This window comes from Engystomops pustulosus, chromosome 8, assembly GCF_040894005.1.
Source record: "Engystomops pustulosus chromosome 8, aEngPut4.maternal, whole genome shotgun sequence".
NCBI lineage: Eukaryota > Metazoa > Chordata > Amphibia > Anura > Leptodactylidae > Engystomops > Engystomops pustulosus.
This window is the reverse complement of record NC_092418.1, coordinates 105,197,102-105,215,128: the sequence shown is the minus strand read 5'-3', so window position 1 is coordinate 105,215,128 and position 18,027 is coordinate 105,197,102. Positions and strand designations below refer to the sequence as shown.

The 18,027-nt window shown below is 44.9% G+C and overlaps 1 protein-coding gene across 3 annotated transcripts in view; it reads right to left on the bottom strand.

The window, feature by feature from the left end:
• Positions 1-18,027, bottom strand: part of SCTR (secretin receptor) — a 63,556-nt gene that overhangs the window by 19,615 nt on the left and 25,914 nt on the right. For 2 of the 3 annotated variants that reach the window (XM_072122163.1, XM_072122165.1), the window contains exons 5-6: positions 8,274-8,371; positions 6,654-6,786 (exon numbers count right to left, since the gene is read on the bottom strand). In XM_072122163.1, the coding sequence (XP_071978264.1) occupies positions 6,654-6,786; positions 8,274-8,371 (231 nt within the window). The remainder of the gene's footprint in view (positions 1-6,653; positions 6,787-8,273; positions 8,372-18,027) is intronic. The other variant, XM_072122164.1, reaches the window with a different exon arrangement.

Sequence of the window (18,027 nt, the reverse complement as noted above, 5' to 3'; positions counted from 1 at the left end):
CCCATTTTTATCTCCGAATTCAAAGATGGACGCTTCCCTGGCTTGCAGGCGCTTGCTGGTGCGCTCCTTCACTACAGCTAGATGGTTCCTCTGCGCCTGAGCCCAAGTCTTTTTATTACCCGGAGTAGGTTTCTCTAGGTAATCCTTTTCTGCGGTCACCAGTGTGGCCGTCAGCCTCTCCTCCTGCGCATTTAATAACTTCCTATGGCCAGCTACACCCGACATGAATGCTCCCCGCACCGAGGACTTGTACGAGTCCCAGACTAGAAGAGGATCAGGATGGGTTGAGTGTACATCCCAGAACTCGCTGTGCGCTGCCCTAACAGTACTCTGGACCGCAGGAGACAGGAGCCAAGCCGGGTGCAGGCGCCATAAGCGGGAGTCGCTGGGGGGGCCTATAAGGAGATTGATAAGCAAGGCGGAGTGGTCAGATGCACTGCGCGGGCAATAGGATACTTGATCAACGTGCTGCATCATATCAGGGGAGACAAAGGCCAGATCAATCCGAGAGAAGCTCTTGTGCACAGAGGAATAGAATGAATATTCTCTCTCTTGAGGATGTTTACTACGCCAAACATCGGCGAGGTCTAGAGAAGTGAGCCACTCATTCAGACGGACCGAGCCTGTGTCTAGGCCGCTTGTGCGATCCAGGGAGGGATTAGGGACTGCATTGAAGTCACCAATGCAGAGGATCGGACTAGGAGGCATAGAAGCAAGTTTACTGGAGATTAGGTGCAATACAGCTGGATCAAAGGGAGGTGGGACATAGACCGACACTATAGTGAAAGTAAAGCCCCACAAGGCACAATGTATGACCACGTACCGGCCAAAGTGATCCGGTGCTACCTGTATGACCTCTATGGGAAGCGCTTTGGATATGAGTATGGATACTCCCCTGGCGTAGACAGAGTAGGAGGAATGATAACCTCTAGCCACCCAGGCCCGCTTCAGAGAGAGGACCTTCTGACCCGTAAGGTGTGTCTCTTGGATACATACAATGTGAGGGGCCTGACGCTTAATGACATCTAACATCAGAGCCCTCTTGAATTTGGAGTTGAGTCCCCTCACGTTCCAACTCATTACCCTAAGTGAAGACATCTTAGCGGAAGGGAAAGGGGTGTGGGGAAGGAGACGTGAGCAACCAAGCATTCATCCTTTCATACCACAGAGACATAGACAGACAGACAACAGTGAGCATAACAAATATAACAGAACTGAACTAACAATCCCAAGAATATAAACCCCCTGTCTAACACCCTAACAGCAGTAGTGCAGACCTATACCCAATAACAATCAAAGAATAGAACAGTGGTCCCTAACTCAAGACAAACTTACACCATTTGTCCCGGGACCCCTAACCCTCAGAGTATATATAAACAGGAGGTATTTAGGCAGCCATGTTTAAAGAGAGCAAAGGAGGGGATAAGGGAAGAGTAATATGTAGAGGGGAGCGGTAAGAGGATAGGGGAGGGGGGGGAGTAGGTACAAAGAAGGGGAAGGGGAGGGGAAAGAGAAATAAGTGCCATATGTGGCGCACAGGCCAAATTGACCAAAAGAGATAGCACATCAGTTATGGGGCACCATATACGAGGCGTGCGCCCCAATGTAAAGCAATATTAGAAAATTAGAGCAATGATTTAGGACCCCTAAGCATCAATACAGGACTAAGTCCAGCAATGTCATAGCTCATCAGATAAAAGGATATATGAGTCCAGTCACTCAGGAGGTGCGGGCCTTGCAGCGGGAGCCCGTGGAGCTGCATCAGCCCAGTGAAGTGCTTCGGTTGGGCAGGTGAAGAATCGAGTCTTCTGTCCGTCCACAATTCGGAGCTTGGAAGGATACATCATGGAGTATTTATACCCCTTGTCACGGAGACGGGCACGGACCTCAGTGAATTGTGCGCGTTGTTTCCTGACGGATGCAGAGAAATCAGGGTAGAAGGACACTCTGCTGTTGGCATAGAGGATTTCTCCCTTGGTACGGACAGCCCTGAGGATAGAGTCCCTGTCCCTAAAGTGCAGCAGCCGGGCCAGGAAGGGTCTTGGATTGCCCCCTGGAGGGCCAGGGCGGGATGGCACACGATGGGCCCTTTCCACTGTGAAGAACGGGGAGAAGGTATCTGCAGGAAGCAAATTTTTGAGCCAATTTTCAAAAAAGGATACAGGGTCAGACCCTTCTACTTTTTCAGGGAGGCCAACCACTCTGACGTTGTTCCGTCGCAGGCGGTTTTCAAGGTCGTCCGCTCTGTCGATGGATGCAGACATTTGGCGCTGAAGCTCTCTTATCTGTGTCGGCATAGGCCTCTGGACATCTTCCACCTCAGATATTCTGCGCTCAGTTTCGGTGATTCGCTCTTTAGCTTTATGGACATCGTGTCTTAAAAGAACAAAGTCCTGTCGCAGCTCATCCACCTTGGTGACCAGTTTGGATTGGCATCCGTTAATGGCCGCCAGCACCTCTGCAAATTTGCGGTCCAGCTCAGTGGCCACGTCAGGTGGATCAGCGCCCTCTTCATAGCTTACAAGCTGTGGCGGGCTCTGGGAGCCTTCAAAGAGGGAGGGAGAGGAGTTTGGGGACCCCTGAGGAGAGCAGGGCTGTGTGCGGGAGAATCTCCCCAACTTTTTGGCAGCGTTCGACTGAATCTGTGCTAGAACGGCTTGGGATGTTGAGCAATCCTGCGCGTCCAGGGGTTCCAGGGACTGGAATGGCGGATCTTCATGGACGGATTCATCATCCGATGGAGGCGCAGACACCCCGGACGCTGTTTTGAGCATTTTAGCCGTTCTCCTCCGGTTACCCATGGCGTCTGGGCAGAGGGGGCCAGTGATAAACAATCGAGGAGCCTAGCGTCCAATAATTAGCAGAAATAGAATCAGGGCCCACGTGGGGAATTGCAGCGGCACTGCAAGGGTTAATATAAAACAGAACCCGGGCAGGGGGTCACTGGGAGTATGGTGGGCTGCACAGCTTGGGGTCCCCAGGTGAGAAGTGGGCAGCAGCAGGGGAATTACTTCCCTACCTTATTCCTGGCTGCAGTCCGGCAAGGGAGAGGTTAACCCTGCGCGCCTAGGCCTCAGGCAGCGCAGGGGAGTCCAGTAGCATGTCGCCTCCGGCAGGCTGCAGGGGTGACTGGAGCGCTGCCGCGATCCTACAAGTGGGTCAGCGGCTCCGTATGTCCCGAGGCGGGGGGGGGTTTCCCTCACCGCTCCGGTGTGCAGCCGCGATGTCGGGCGGCTACGGTCCCGCCGCCGCGCTGGGCACGTGGGAGCTGCAGGAGCTGGAGTGCGGGGGGGCCGCGCGGAGCCGGAGACCTCCGCGATACCGGCACCGGAGTGTTGAGGCAGGTACCCGCGGCACCGGGGAGCAGGATGGAGGGGGTACAGGTGGAGGATGGCTGCCTGGGAAGGGTGATAGGGTGCCGGGTCCCGGGAGCTCCGCGGCGCACGTCCTCCTAGTTCGGCATCAGGCCACGCCCCCCCTTCTTCTATCCTTCTAAACTCAGACAGTTCTCTGTCCTGTCTGCAGATCTCACTCACCTCTCTTCTATCCGCCTACAGGGGGACACTTCTCTGTACTGTCTGCAGCCCCCACACACTTCTCTTTTATCCTGCTACACGGAACACTTCTCTGTCCCATTTGCAGCTCCCACTTACTTCTCTTCTATCCTGCTACACGGGGACACTTCTCTTCCCTGACTGCAGCTCCCACTCACTTCTCTTCTATCCTGCTACATGGGACACTTCTCTATTGTGTCTGCAGCCCACACACACTTCTCTTCTGTCCTGCTCTGAGCTGCTGCTTCTGAAGAATGTTTGTAAATAGAAGGTTATGAACTGTAAACAGAGGCTGCAGGTGGTGTCTATAGCGTCTGTGGAGCCGGGGGCGTCTGCTGAGCTCTGCTGCTGGGAATAAGGAGCTCAGCACAAGAGCTCAGTGCTGCTTCTCAGTTTACGGCAACTTCAGACTGGAGTGTTTTAGCACCTTAAAATCGCCTAAATGAACAAGTTGCTAATGATGAATGAATATTAGGTGCAGCAAAACATCTGGATTGGTAGGATAAATGAGGAAAACGTAGTTATTGTTTTTAGTTTGGTCGTTAGTCACAAAACAGGCGCAAAAACGACCGGAAAAATTGTTATATATGTTATATATGTGTTATATCTGTTATATGTGCTGTATGTGTTACTATGCCCCATGCAATGGCTCCCCTCCATACTGTTCCCCCTGCAGTGGCTCCCCTCCATACTGTGCCCCCTGCAGCGGCTCCCCTCCATACTGTGCCCCCTACAGTGGCTCCCCTCCACACTTTGCCCCCTGCAGTGGCTCCCCTCCACACTGTGCTCTTCTGCAGCAGCTCCCCTCCATACTGTGCCCCCTACAGCAGCTCCCCTCCATACCGTTCCCCCTGCAGTGGCTCCCCTCCATACTGTGCCCCCTGCAGCGGCTCCCCTCCATACTGTGCCCCCTGCAGCGGCTCCCCTCCACACTGTGCCACCTGCAGTGGCTCCCCTCCACACTGTGCCCCCTGCAGCAGCTCCCCTCCATACTGTGCCCCCTACAGCGACTCCCCTCCATACTGTGCCCCCTGCAGTGGCTCCCCTCCAAACTGTATCCCCCGCAGCGGCTCCCTTTCATACTGTGACCCCCTGCAGTGGCTCCCCCTCATTATGTGCCCCCTGCAGAGGTTCCCCTCCATACAGTGCCACCTGTAGCGGCTCCCCTTCACACTGTGCCCCCTGCACAGCCCCCCTCCATACTGTGTCCCCTGCAGCAGCTCCCCTTCTTACTGTGTCCTCTGCAGCGGCTCCCCCCCCCCCCCCATACTGTGCCCCCTGCAGCAGCTTCCCTCCATACTGTATCCCCTGCAGCGTCATCCCTCATACTGTGTCCCTTGCAGCAGCTCCCCTCCATACTGTATCCCCTGCAGCATCTCCCCTCATACTGTGCCCCTTGCAGCAGCTCCCCTCCATACTTTGTCCCCTGCAGTAGCTCCCCTCCATACTATGTCCCCTACAGCGGCTCCACAGCAGCTCCCCTCCATACTGTATCCCCTGCAGAGGCTTTCCTTCTCACTGTGTCCCCTGCAGTAGCTCCCCTCCATACTATGTCCCCTACAGCGGCTCCACAGCAGCCGCCCTCTATACTGTGTCCCCTGCAGTAGCTCCCCTCCATACTGTGTCCCCTGCAGCATCTCCCCTGCCCTGTCTCCTAATCTTTACCTCTTCCACAGGGTGTACTTTGCTCCGGATGAAGATGAAGTGTAGGACAGATAATAGATGTTCCAGACGTGATGTGGCCTATGCAGACCTCATTAACTTAATGTGAAACCACCCCAGACTCCAAAGATACTGGGAGAAATCCTCAACCTTGATAAGGTTTATAAGACCACCATAATGTTCCAAGACCACCTCTAACATGCATTATGAGGTATGTTACCGATGCTCATATACTGTACTAGAGGGTCACCACTTGCCACTTTACGTTTACTATCTACATGTTTACTATGTACATCTGTACATGAGAAACAGAGCACTGAGGGTGGCAGGTACCAGCTGTGTCCTGTACATCTCCTCTGTGTGCAACATCTCTGCCAATGCAAGGAGGAACTCAGGTGTTGCCAAACTAAAGCCTTATCAACAAAACTGAGGGTCTCAAGTGGTGGATAATGGTAATGCAGCTGATAATCCTCTGCCTGAGATGTGTTATTACAATTGTAATTCCAGGAGAAGGCTGGTTGGATAGCGAGCTTTACAGCCACAAGGGGTTTTATAAACTCCCCTTGTGAGGTGGAAAGTTTCAGGTCAGTCATGAAGGTCTTTGGCTACAGAGGTCAGTCCAGAAGAGTTCCCTGAGAAGCACAAGTTTCTAAGGCTCGCTGCCCCGACACACCAGGCCCCAAGAAGACCTCCACCCTTACGGGTCTGCCCTACCTTGCTGCTGAAGCAGCCGATTATCTACCCAGCCTGAAGCCACCATACTTGGCTGTGAGAATCTTCCTGAGGAACCAGATCCCACCAGCCATCTCTATCCATTTGCTGAAGTTAAGAATGGTAAGTTATGTGCTTTACCAATGTTGCATCTGAGTGATCCCTGCATCAGGCTGTATACCATCAAGAGCGCCCCCTCACCATCAACAAGGATCCCTATCTACACTCTGTGGTTGACCTACTGTGTCAGCCTCTCCCTCCAGTTTCTTGTACCATCCACCTGCTGGAGAGTTGCCAGACTGTGGACGAAGCATCCACTCCTGACACCAGGCCGCGTGACCACCAAAGTGCACTAGGGTGCGCTAGCCAACCACTGCATCCTCCAGCCACGAAAAGGCTAGGCCACAGTGGGGGGATGTTGCATGTGACTCTTGGCAGGATGCAGCGGAGACGTGCAGGACACAGTTGGGCAAACTGGGACAAATGCCCAACCATCCGGGACGACAGGACAACCCTGAATTAAACTGCAACTATTCTGTCGAATCCGGGATGGTTGGGATTTATGATGTATATAGTGATAGAGACCGGATATATACAGTGCAGCTGTGGTTTAGTAGATTAAGACAGGAACTAATGTGTGTTGGGGGTTCTCACAAAATTTGCCAGTCAGGGGCCTGAAATTCGTAGTGGTGGCCCTGTACAGCTATACAAGAGGGATCATCTTACCAGGTAGACGCTGCAGTGGTTGATGTCATCTACAGAGAAGAGCACTGCGTCCTTGATGAAGATGGAGAGAGCACGCAGGATAAAGGAGCAGAACAGGTTCATATGGATGTAATTCCGTGTACAGCGCAACCGCCTGCACCAGGGGCAAGAACAAAACCATCATATTGATCGCCAAAAGAAATGAAAAATATAAGGGGAAGGAGCAGGGGGATCCGGGACCACTGGGAGCAACAGACTGGAGTTGCTGCTCCGGGTGGTCCTGATTCCCCCAGCTCCTACCCCTTATGGCTGTGGACGTATATATTTAAGAAGAGGTGAAATAGGAAGTGGATTTTTTTATGGCATTTGGCGCTATTTTTTTCTTTCTTTTGGAGATGTGGTCACAGTACATGATGCATCTCACATGGCAGAAAACCACCTACATTTTTACACATTTTTCACACTATGTCTGGTCAAGATACAAGTGGCGTGACCCCCTGAATGGCTAAAAAGTAGTGGCCCCATAATTCCTCTTGTCTCTATTTACAGTATGTTATAAAAACCATCATAGATGACATCACTCCCATCATCCCTGACCCCGGGAGCACACAATGTAATTTCCCATTAAACAAAATGTATCACTCCCATTATGTTGACCCCGGAAGCTGGAGGATAGGAGGAGGCTGAAGGTCAGGGGACTACTGGAGGAGGCTGGAGGACAGGGGCCACAGGAGGAGGCTGGAGGACAGGAGACTACAGGAGGAGGTTAGAGGACAGGAGGAGGCTAGCGGGCAGGAGGAGGCTTGATGAAGTGAAGAGGCTAGAGGAGGCTGGAGGACAGGGGCCACAGGAGGAGGCTGGATGACAGGAGACTACAGGAGGAGGCTAAAGGACAGGAGGGGGCTATAGGACAGGAGAAGGCTGGAGGACAGGAGGCTACAGGAGGAGGCTGGAGGACAGGGGAAGACTAGAGGATAGGAGAAGGCTAGAGGGCAGGAGGAGGCTTGAGGAAGTGAAGAGGCTAGAGGACAGGAGGAGGCTAAAGGACATGAGGACAGAAGGAGGCTGGAGGCTACAGGAGGAGGTTGGAGGAGGCTAAAGGACAGGAGGTGGCTGGAGGACAGGAGGAGGCTGGAGGACAGGAGGAGGCTGGAGGACAGGAGGTGGCTGGGGGACAGGAGGAGGCTGGGGGACAGGAGGAGGCTGGAGGCTACAGGAGGAGCCTGGAGGACAGGTGGCTACAAGAGAAGGCTGGAGAACAGGATGAGTCTGGAAGACAGGAGGCTACAGGAGGAGGCTGGTGGACAGGAGGCTACAGGAGGAGCATGGAGGACAGGGGGCTACAGGAGGAGGCTGGAGGACAGGAGGCTACAGGAGGAGGCTGGTGGACAGGAGGAGGCTGGAGGAAAGGAGGAGGTTGGAGAACAGGGGGAGGCTAGAGGAGGCTGGGGGACAGGAGGTGGCTGGAGAATAGGGGGGTGCCAGATGTATGAAGAGCGGGCGCCAGCACTCAGGCATCTGCTGCCCTCTGCATATCAGTGACTGCATTAGTTTTGATAAATGTAGAGCGATGTATCACTCTCATCATCCTGACCCCAGGAGCTGACAATCTCATCACCCTATGGCACTTACTCTACTCACCTGAATGATAGGAGTAGGAGAAGGGCAAGGGTCAGGGAGCTCAGGGACATCCCATACCCCACAGTGTACAGGGTCTTCAAGTGCGTATAATACTCCTGCTGGGATACAAATTAACGGGATTTATTTTGAAGCAGCGACAGGAACAGGGGCAGGTTATAGCAATTCTACCCCAGGCAGGAGGCAGCAGAGGATTGCAGTGACCCCAATACAGCAGCAGCAGCAGACTCGACATTACAGTTAGTGAACCATGGCCCCCAAAGACAACAAGAGAGAGTGATATACTACTACTGGAAAACAATACTATGTATGGGGTGTACAGCTGTAGTATATGGGGTGTAGTGATGTAGAATATTACAGGTGTAGTACATGGGGTGTAGTGATGTCGTATATTATAGCTGTAGTATATGGGGTGTAGTGATGTAGCATATTACAGGTGTAGTATATGGGGTGTAGTGATGTAGTATATTACAGGTGTAGTATATGGGGTGTAGTGATGTAGTATATTACAGGTGTAGTATATGGGGTGTAGTGATGTAGTATATTACAGCTGTAGTATATGGGGTGTAGTGATGTAGTATATTACAGCTGTAGTATATGGGGTGTAGTGATGTAGTATATTACAGGTGTAGTATATGGGGTGTAGTGATGCAGTATATTACAGCTGTAGTATATGGGGTGTAGTGATGTAGTATATTACAGGTGTAGTATATGGGGTGTAGTGATGTAGTATATTACAGCTGTAGTATATGGGGTGTAGTGATGTAGTATATTACAGGTGTAGTATATGGGGTGTAGTGATGTAGTATATTACAGGTGTAGTATATGGGGTGTAGTGATGTAGTATATAACAGCTGTAGTATATGGGGTGTAGTGATGTAGTACATTACAGGTGGAGTATATGGGGTGTAGTGATGTAGTATATTACAGGTGTAGTATATGGGGTGTAGTGATGTAGTATATAACAGCTGTAGTATATGGGGTGTAGTGATGTAGTACATTACAGGTGTAGTATATGGGGTGTAGTGATGTAGTATGTTACAGCTGTAGTATATGGGGTGTAGTGATGTAGTATATAACAGCTGTAGTATATGGGGTGTAGTGATGTAGTATATTACAGCTGTAGTATATGGGGTGTAGTGATGTAGTATATTACAGGTGTAGAATATAGGGTGTAGTGATGTAGAATATTACAGGTGTAGTATATGGGGTGTAGTGATGTAGTATATTACAGCTGTAGTATATGGGGTGTAGTGATGTAGTATATTACAGGTGTAGTATATGCGGTGTAGTGATGTAGTATATTACAGGTGTAGTATATGGGGTGTAGTGATGTAGTATATTACAGGTGTAGTATATGGGGTGTAGTGATGTAGTATATTACAGCTGTAGTATATGGGGTGTAGTGATGTAGTACATTACAGGTGTAGTATATGGGGTGTAGTGATGTAGTACATTACAGCTGTAGTATATGGGGTGTAGTGATGTAGTATATTACAGCTGTAGTATATGGGGTGTAGTGATGTAGTATATTACAGGTGTAGTATATGGGGTGTAGTGATGTAGTATATTACAGCTGTAGTATATGGGGTGTAGTGATGTAGTATATTACAGGTGTAGTATATGGGGTGTAGTGATGTAGTACATTACAGGTGTAGTATATGGGGTGTAGTGATGTAGTACATTACAGCTGTAGTATATGGGGTGTAGTGATGTAGTATATTACAGCTGTAGTATATGGGGTGTAGTGATGTAGTATATTACAGGTGTAGTATATGGGGTGTAGTGATGTAGTATATTACAGGTGTAGTATATGGGGTGTAGTGATGTAGTATATTACAGGTGTAGTATATGGGGTGTAGTGATGTAGTATATTACAGCTGTAGTATATGGGATGTAGTGATGTAGTATATTACAGCTGTAGTATATGGGGTGTAGTGATGTAGTATATTACAGCTGTAGTATATGGGGTGTAGTGATGTAGTATATTACAGCTGTAGTATATGGGGTGTAGTGATGTAGTATATTACAGCTGTAGTATATGGGGTGTAGTGATGTAGTATATTACAGGTGTAGTATATGGGGTGTAGTGATGTAGTATATTACAGGTGGAGTATATGGGGTGTAGTGATGTAGTATATTACAGGTGTAGTATATGGGGTGTAGTGATGTAGTATATTACAGCTGTAGTATATGGGGTATAGTGATGTAGTATATTACAGGTGTAGTATATGGGGTGTAGTGATGTAGAATATTACAGGTGTAGTACATGGGGTGTAGTGATGCAGTATATTACAGCTGTAGTATATGGGGTGTAGTGATGTAGAATATTACAGGCGTAGTATATGGGGTGTAGTGATGTAGTATATTACAGCTGTAGTACATGGGGTGTAGTGATGTAGTATATTACAGCTGTAGTATATGGGGTGTAGTGATGTAGAATATTACAGGTGTAGTATATGGGGTGTAGTGATGTAGTATATTACAGCTGTAGTACATGGGGTGTAGTGATGTCGTATATTATAGCTGTAGTATATGGGGTGTAGTGATGTAGTATATTACAGCTGTAGTATATGGGGTGTAGTGATGTAGTATATTACAGCTGTAGTATATGGGGTGTAGTGATGTAGTATATTACAGCTGTAGTATATGGGGTGTAGTGATGTAGTATATTACAGGTGTAGTATATGGGGTGTAGTGATGTAGTATATTACAGGTGTAGTATATGGGGTGTAGTGATGTAGTATATTACAGTTGTAGTATATGGGGTGTAGTGATGTAGTATATTACAGGTGTAGTATATGGAGTGTAGTGATGTAGTATATTACAGGTGTAGTATATGGGGTGTAGTGATGTAGTATATTACAGGTGTAGTATATGGGGTGTAGTGATGCAGTATATTACAGCTGTAGAATATGGGGTGTAGTGATGTAGAATATTACAGGCGTAGTATATGGGGTGTAGTGATGTAGTATATTACAGCTGTAGTACATGGGGTGTAGTGATGTAGTATATTACAGCTGTAGTATATGGGGTGTAGTGATGTAGAATATTACAGCTGTAGTATATGGGGTGTAGTGATGTAGTATATTACAGGTGTAGTATATGGGGTGTAGTGATGCAGTATATTACAGCTGTAGAATATGGGGTGTAGTGATGTAGAATATTACAGGCGTAGTATATGGGGTGTAGTGATGTAGTATATTACAGCTGTAGTACATGGGGTGTAGTGATGTAGTATATTACAGCTGTAGTATATGGGGTGTAGTGATGTAGAATATTACAGCTGTAGTATATGGGGTGTAGTGATGTAGTATATTACAGCTGTAGTACATGGGGTGTAGTGATGTCGTATATTATAGCTGTAGTATATGGGGTGTAGTGATGTAGTATATTACAGCTGTAGTATATGGGGTGTAGTGATGTAGTATATTACAGCTGTAGTATATGGGGTGTAGTGATGTAGTATATTACAGCTGTAGTATATGGGGTGTAGTGATGTAGTATATTACAGCTGTAGTATATGGGGTGTAGTGATGTAGTATATTACAGCTGTAGTATATGGGGTGTAGTGATGTAGTATATTACAGCTGTAGTATATGGGGTGTAGTGATGTAGTATATTACAGGTGTAGTATATGGGGTGTAGTGATGTAGTATATTACAGCTGTAGTATATGGGGTGTAGTGATGTAGTATATTACAGCTGTAGTATATGGGGTGTAGTGATGTAGTATATTACAGGTGTAGTATATGGGGTGTAGTGATGTAGTATATTACAGGTGTAGTATATGGAGTGTAGTGATGTAGTATATTACAGGTGTAGTATATGGGGTGTAGTGATGTAGTATATTACAGGTGTAGTATATGGAGTGTAGTGATGTAGTATATTACAGGTGTAGTATATGGGGTGTAGTGATGTAGTAAATTACAGGTGTAGTATATGGGGTGTAGTGATGTAGTATATTACAGGTGTAGTATATGGGGTGTAGTGATGTAGTATATTACAGGTGTAGTATATGGGGTGTAGTGATGTAGTAAATTACAGGTGTAGTATATGGGGTGTAGTGATGTAGTATATTACAGGTGTAGTATATGGGGTGTAGTGATGTAGTATATTACAGGTGTAGTATATGGGGTGTAGTGATGTAGTATATTACAGGTATAGTATATGGGGTGTAGTGATGTAGTATATTACAGGTGTAGTATATGGGGTGTAGTGATGTAGTATATTACAGGTGTAGTATATGGGGTGTAGTGATGTAGTATATTACAGGTGTAGTATATGGGGTGTAGTGATGTAGTATATTATAGGTGTAGTATATGGGGTGTAGTGATGCAGTATATTACAGCTGTAGTATATGGGGTGTAGTGATGTAGTATATTACAGGTGTAGTATATGGAGTGTAGTGATGTAGTATATTACAGGTGTAGTATATGGGGTGTAGTGATGTAGTATATTACAGGTGTAGTATATGGGGTGTAGTGATGTAGTATATTACAGCTGTAGTATATGGGGTGTAGTGATGTAGAATATTACAGGTGTAGTACATGGGGTGTAGTGATGTCGTATATTATAGCTGTAGTATATGGGGTGTAGTGATGTAGCATATTACAGGTGTAGTATATGGGGTGTAGTGATGTAGTATATTACAGGTGTAGTATATGGGGTGTAGTGATGTAGTATATTACAGGTGTAGTATATGGGGTGTAGTGATGTAGTATATTACAGCTGTAGTATATGGGGTGTAGTGATGTAGTATATTACAGGTGTAGTATATGGGGTGTAGTGATGTAGTATATTACAGGTGTAGTATATGGGGTGTAGTGATGTAGTATATTACAGCTGTAGTATATGGGGTGTAGTGATGTAGTATATTACAGCTGTAGTATATGGGGTGTAGTGATGTAGTATATTACAGGTGTAGTATATGGGGTGTAGTGATGCAGTATATTACAGCTGTAGTATATGGGGTGTAGTGATGTAGTATATTACAGGTGTAGTATATGGGGTGTAGTGATGTAGTATATTACAGCTGTAGTATATGGGGTGTAGTGATGTAGTATATTACAGGTGTAGTATATGGGGTGTAGTGATGTAGTATATTACAGGTGTAGTATATGGGGTGTAGTGATGTAGTATATAACAGCTGTAGTATATGGGGTGTAGTGATGTAGTACATTACAGGTGGAGTATATGGGGTGTAGTGATGTAGTATGTTACAGCTGTAGTATATGGGGTGTAGTGATGTAGTATATAACAGCTGTAGTATATGGGGTGTAGTGATGTAGTACATTACAGGTGTAGTATATGGGGTGTAGTGATGTAGTATGTTACAGCTGTAGTATATGGGGTGTAGTGATGTAGTATATTACAGGTGTAGTATATGGGGTGTAGTGATGTAGAATATTACAGGTGTAGTATATGGGGTGTAGTGATGTAGTATATTACAGCTGTAGTATATGGGGTGTAGTGATGTAGTATATTACAGGTGTAGTATATGCGGTGTAGTGATGTAGTATATTACAGGTGTAGTATATGGGGTGTAGTGATGTAGTATATTACAGGTGTAGTATATGGGGTGTAGTGATGTAGTATATTACAGCTGTAGTATATGGGGTGTAGTGATGTAGTACATTACAGGTGTAGTATATGGGGTGTAGTGATGTAGTACATTACAGGTGTAGTATATGGGGTGTAGTGATGTAGTACATTACAGCTGTAGTATATGGGGTGTAGTGATGTAGTATATTACAGCTGTAGTATATGGGGTGTAGTGATGTAGTATATTACAGGTGTAGTATATGGGGTGTAGTGATGTAGTATATTACAGCTGTAGTATATGGGGTGTAGTGATGTAGTATATTACAGGTGTAGTATATGGGGTGTAGTGATGTAGTATATTACAGCTGTAGTATATGGGATGTAGTGATGTAGTATATTACAGCTGTAGTATATGGGGTGTAGTGATGTAGTATATTACAGCTGTAGTATATGGGGTGTAGTGATGTAGTATATTACAGCTGTAGTATATGGGGTGTAGTGATGTAGTATATTACAGCTGTAGTATATGGGGTGTAGTGATGTAGTATATTACAGGTGTAGTATATGAGGTGTAGTGATGTAGTACATTACAGGTGGAGTATATGGGGTGTAGTGATGTAGTATATTACAGGTGTAGTATATGGGGTGTAGTGATGTAGTATATTACAGCTGTAGTATATGGGGTGTAGTGATGTAGTATATTACAGGTGTAGTATATGGGGTGTAGTGATGTAGAATATTACAGGTGTAGTACATGGGGTGTAGTGATGCAGTATATTACAGCTGTAGTATATGGGGTGTAGTGATGTAGAATATTACAGGCGTAGTATATGGGGTGTAGTGATGTAGTATATTACAGCTGTAGTACATGGGGTGTAGTGATGTAGTATATTACAGCTGTAGTATATGGGGTGTAGTGATGTAGAATATTACAGATGTAGTATATGGGGTGTAGTGATGTAGTATATTACAGCTGTAGTACATGGGGTGTAGTGATGTCGTATATTATAGCTGTAGTATATGGGGTGTAGTGATGTAGTATATTACAGCTGTAGTATATGGGGTGTAGTGATGTAGTATATTACAGGTGTAGTATATGGAGTGTAGTGATGTAGTATATTACAGGTGTAGTATATGGGGTGTAGTGATGTAGTATATTACAGGTGTAGTATATGGGGTGTAGTGATGCAGTATATTACAGCTGTAGAATATGGGGTGTAGTGATGTAGAATATTACAGGCGTAGTATATGGGGTGTAGTGATGTAGTATATTACAGCTGTAGTACATGGGGTGTAGTGATGTAGTATATTACAGCTGTAGTATATGGGGTGTAGTGATGTAGAATATTACAGGTGTAGTATATGGGGTGTAGTGATGTAGTATATTACAGCTGTAGTACATGGGGTGTAGTGATGTCGTATATTATAGCTGTAGTATATGGGGTGTAGTGATGTAGTATATTACAGGTGTAGTATATGGGGTGTAGTGATGTAGTATATTACAGGTGTAGTATATGGGGTGTAGTGATGTAGTATATTACAGCTGTAGTATATGGGGTGTTGTGATGTAGTATATTACAGGTGTAGTATATGGGGTGTAGTGATGTAGTATATTACAGGTGTAGTATATGGAGTGTAGTGATGTAGTATATTACAGGTGTAGTATATGGGGTGTAGTGATGTAGTATATTACAGGTGTAGTATATGGAGTGTAGTGATGTAGTATATTACAGGTGTAGTATATGGGGTGTAGTGATGTAGTAAATTACAGGTGTAGTATATGGGGTGTAGTGATGTAGTATATTACAGGTGTAGCATATGGGATGTAGTGATGTAGTATATTACAGGTGTAGTATATGGGGTGTAGTGATGTAGTATATTACAGGTGTAGTATATGGGGTGTAGTGATGTAGTATATTACAGGTGTAGTATATGGGGTGTAGTGATGTAGTATATTACAGGTGTAGTATATGGGGTGTAGTGATGTAGTATATTACAGGTGTAGTATATGGGGTGTAGTGATGTAGTATATTACAGGTGTAGTATATGGGGTGTAGTGATGTAGTATATTACAGGTGTAGTATATGGGGTGTAGTGATGTAGTATATTATAGGTGTAGTATATGGGGTGTAGTGATGCAGTATATTACAGCTGTAGTATATGGGGTGTAGTGATGTAGTATATTACAGGTGTAGTATATGGGGTGTAGTGATGTAGAATATTACAGGTGTAGTATATGGGGTGTAGTGATGTAGTATATTACAGCTGTAGTATATGGGGTGTAGTGATGTAGTATATTACAGCTGTAGTATATCGGGTGTAGTGATGTAGTATATTACAGGTGTAGTATATGGGGTGTAGTGATGTAGTATATTACAGCTGTAGTACATGGGGTGTAGTGATGTAGTATATTACAGGTGTAGTATATGGGGTGTAGTGATGTAGAATATTACAGGTGTAGTATATGGGGTGTAGTGATGTAGTATATTACAGCTGTAGTATATGGGGTGTAGTGATGTAGTATATTACAGCTGTAGTATATGGGGTGTAGTGATGTAGAATATTACAGGTGTAGTATATGGGGTGTAGTGATGTAGTATATTACAGCTGTAGTACATGGGGTGTAGTGATGTAGTATATTACAGGTGTAGTACATGGGGTGTAGTGATGTCGTATATTATAGCTGTAGTATATGGGGTGTAGTGATGTAGCATATTACAGGTGTAGTATATGGGGTGTAGTGATGTAGTATATTACAGGTGTAGTATATGGGGTGTAGTGATGTAGTATATTACAGGTGTAGTATATGGGGTGTAGTGATGTAGTATATTACAGCTGTAGTATATGGGGTGTAGTGATGTAGAATATTACAGGTGTAGTACATGGGGTGTAGTGATGTCGTATATTATAGCTGTAGTATATGGGGTGTAGTGATGTAGCATATTACAGGTGTAGTATATGGGGTGTAGTGATGTAGTATATTACAGGTGTAGTATATGGGGTGTAGTGATGTAGTATATTACAGGTGTAGTATATGGGGTGTAGTGATGTAGTATATTACAGCTGTAGTATATGGGGTGTAGTGATGTAGTATATTACAGGTGTAGTATATGGGGTGTAGTGATGTAGTATATTACAGGTGTAGTATATGGGGTGTAGTGATGTAGTATATTACAGCTGTAGTATATGGGGTGTAGTGATGTAGTATATTACAGCTGTAGTATATGGGGTGTAGTGATGTAGTATATTACAGGTGTAGTATATGGGGTGTAGTGATGCAGTATATTACAGCTGTAGTATATGGGGTGTAGTGATGTAGTATATTACAGGTGTAGTATATGGGGTGTAGTGATGTAGTATATTACAGGTGTAGTATATGGGGTGTAGTGATGTAGTATATTACAGGTGTAGTATATGGGGTGTAGTGATGTAGTATATTACAGGTGTAGTATATGGGGTGTAGTGATGTAGTATATTACAGGTGTAGTATATGGGGTGTAGTGATGTAGTATATTATAGGTGTAGTATATGGGGTGTAGTGATGCAGTATATTACAGCTGTAGTATATGGGGTGTAGTGATGTAGTATATTACAGGTGTAGTATATGGAGTGTAGTGATGTAGTATATTACAGGTGTAGTATATGGGGTGTAGTGATGTAGTATATTACAGGTGTAGTATATGGGGTGTAGTGATGTAGTATATTACAGCTGTAGTATATGGGGTGTAGTGATGTAGAATATTACAGGTGTAGTACATGGGGTGTAGTGATGTCGTATATTATAGCTGTAGTATATGGGGTGTAGTGATGTAGCATATTACAGGTGTAGTATATGGGGTGTAGTGATGTAGTATATTACAGGTGTAGTATATGGGGTGTAGTGATGTAGTATATTACAGGTGTAGTATATGGGGTGTAGTGATGTAGTATATTACAGCTGTAGTATATGGGGTGTAGTGATGTAGTATATTACAGGTGTAGTATATGGGGTGTAGTGATGTAGTATATTACAGGTGTAGTATATGGGGTGTAGTGATGTAGTATATTACAGCTGTAGTATATGGGGTGTAGTGATGTAGTATATTACAGCTGTAGTATATGGGGTGTAGTGATGTAGTATATTACAGGTGTAGTATATGGGGTGTAGTGATGCAGTATATTACAGCTGTAGTATATGGGGTGTAGTGATGTAGTATATTACAGGTGTAGTATAT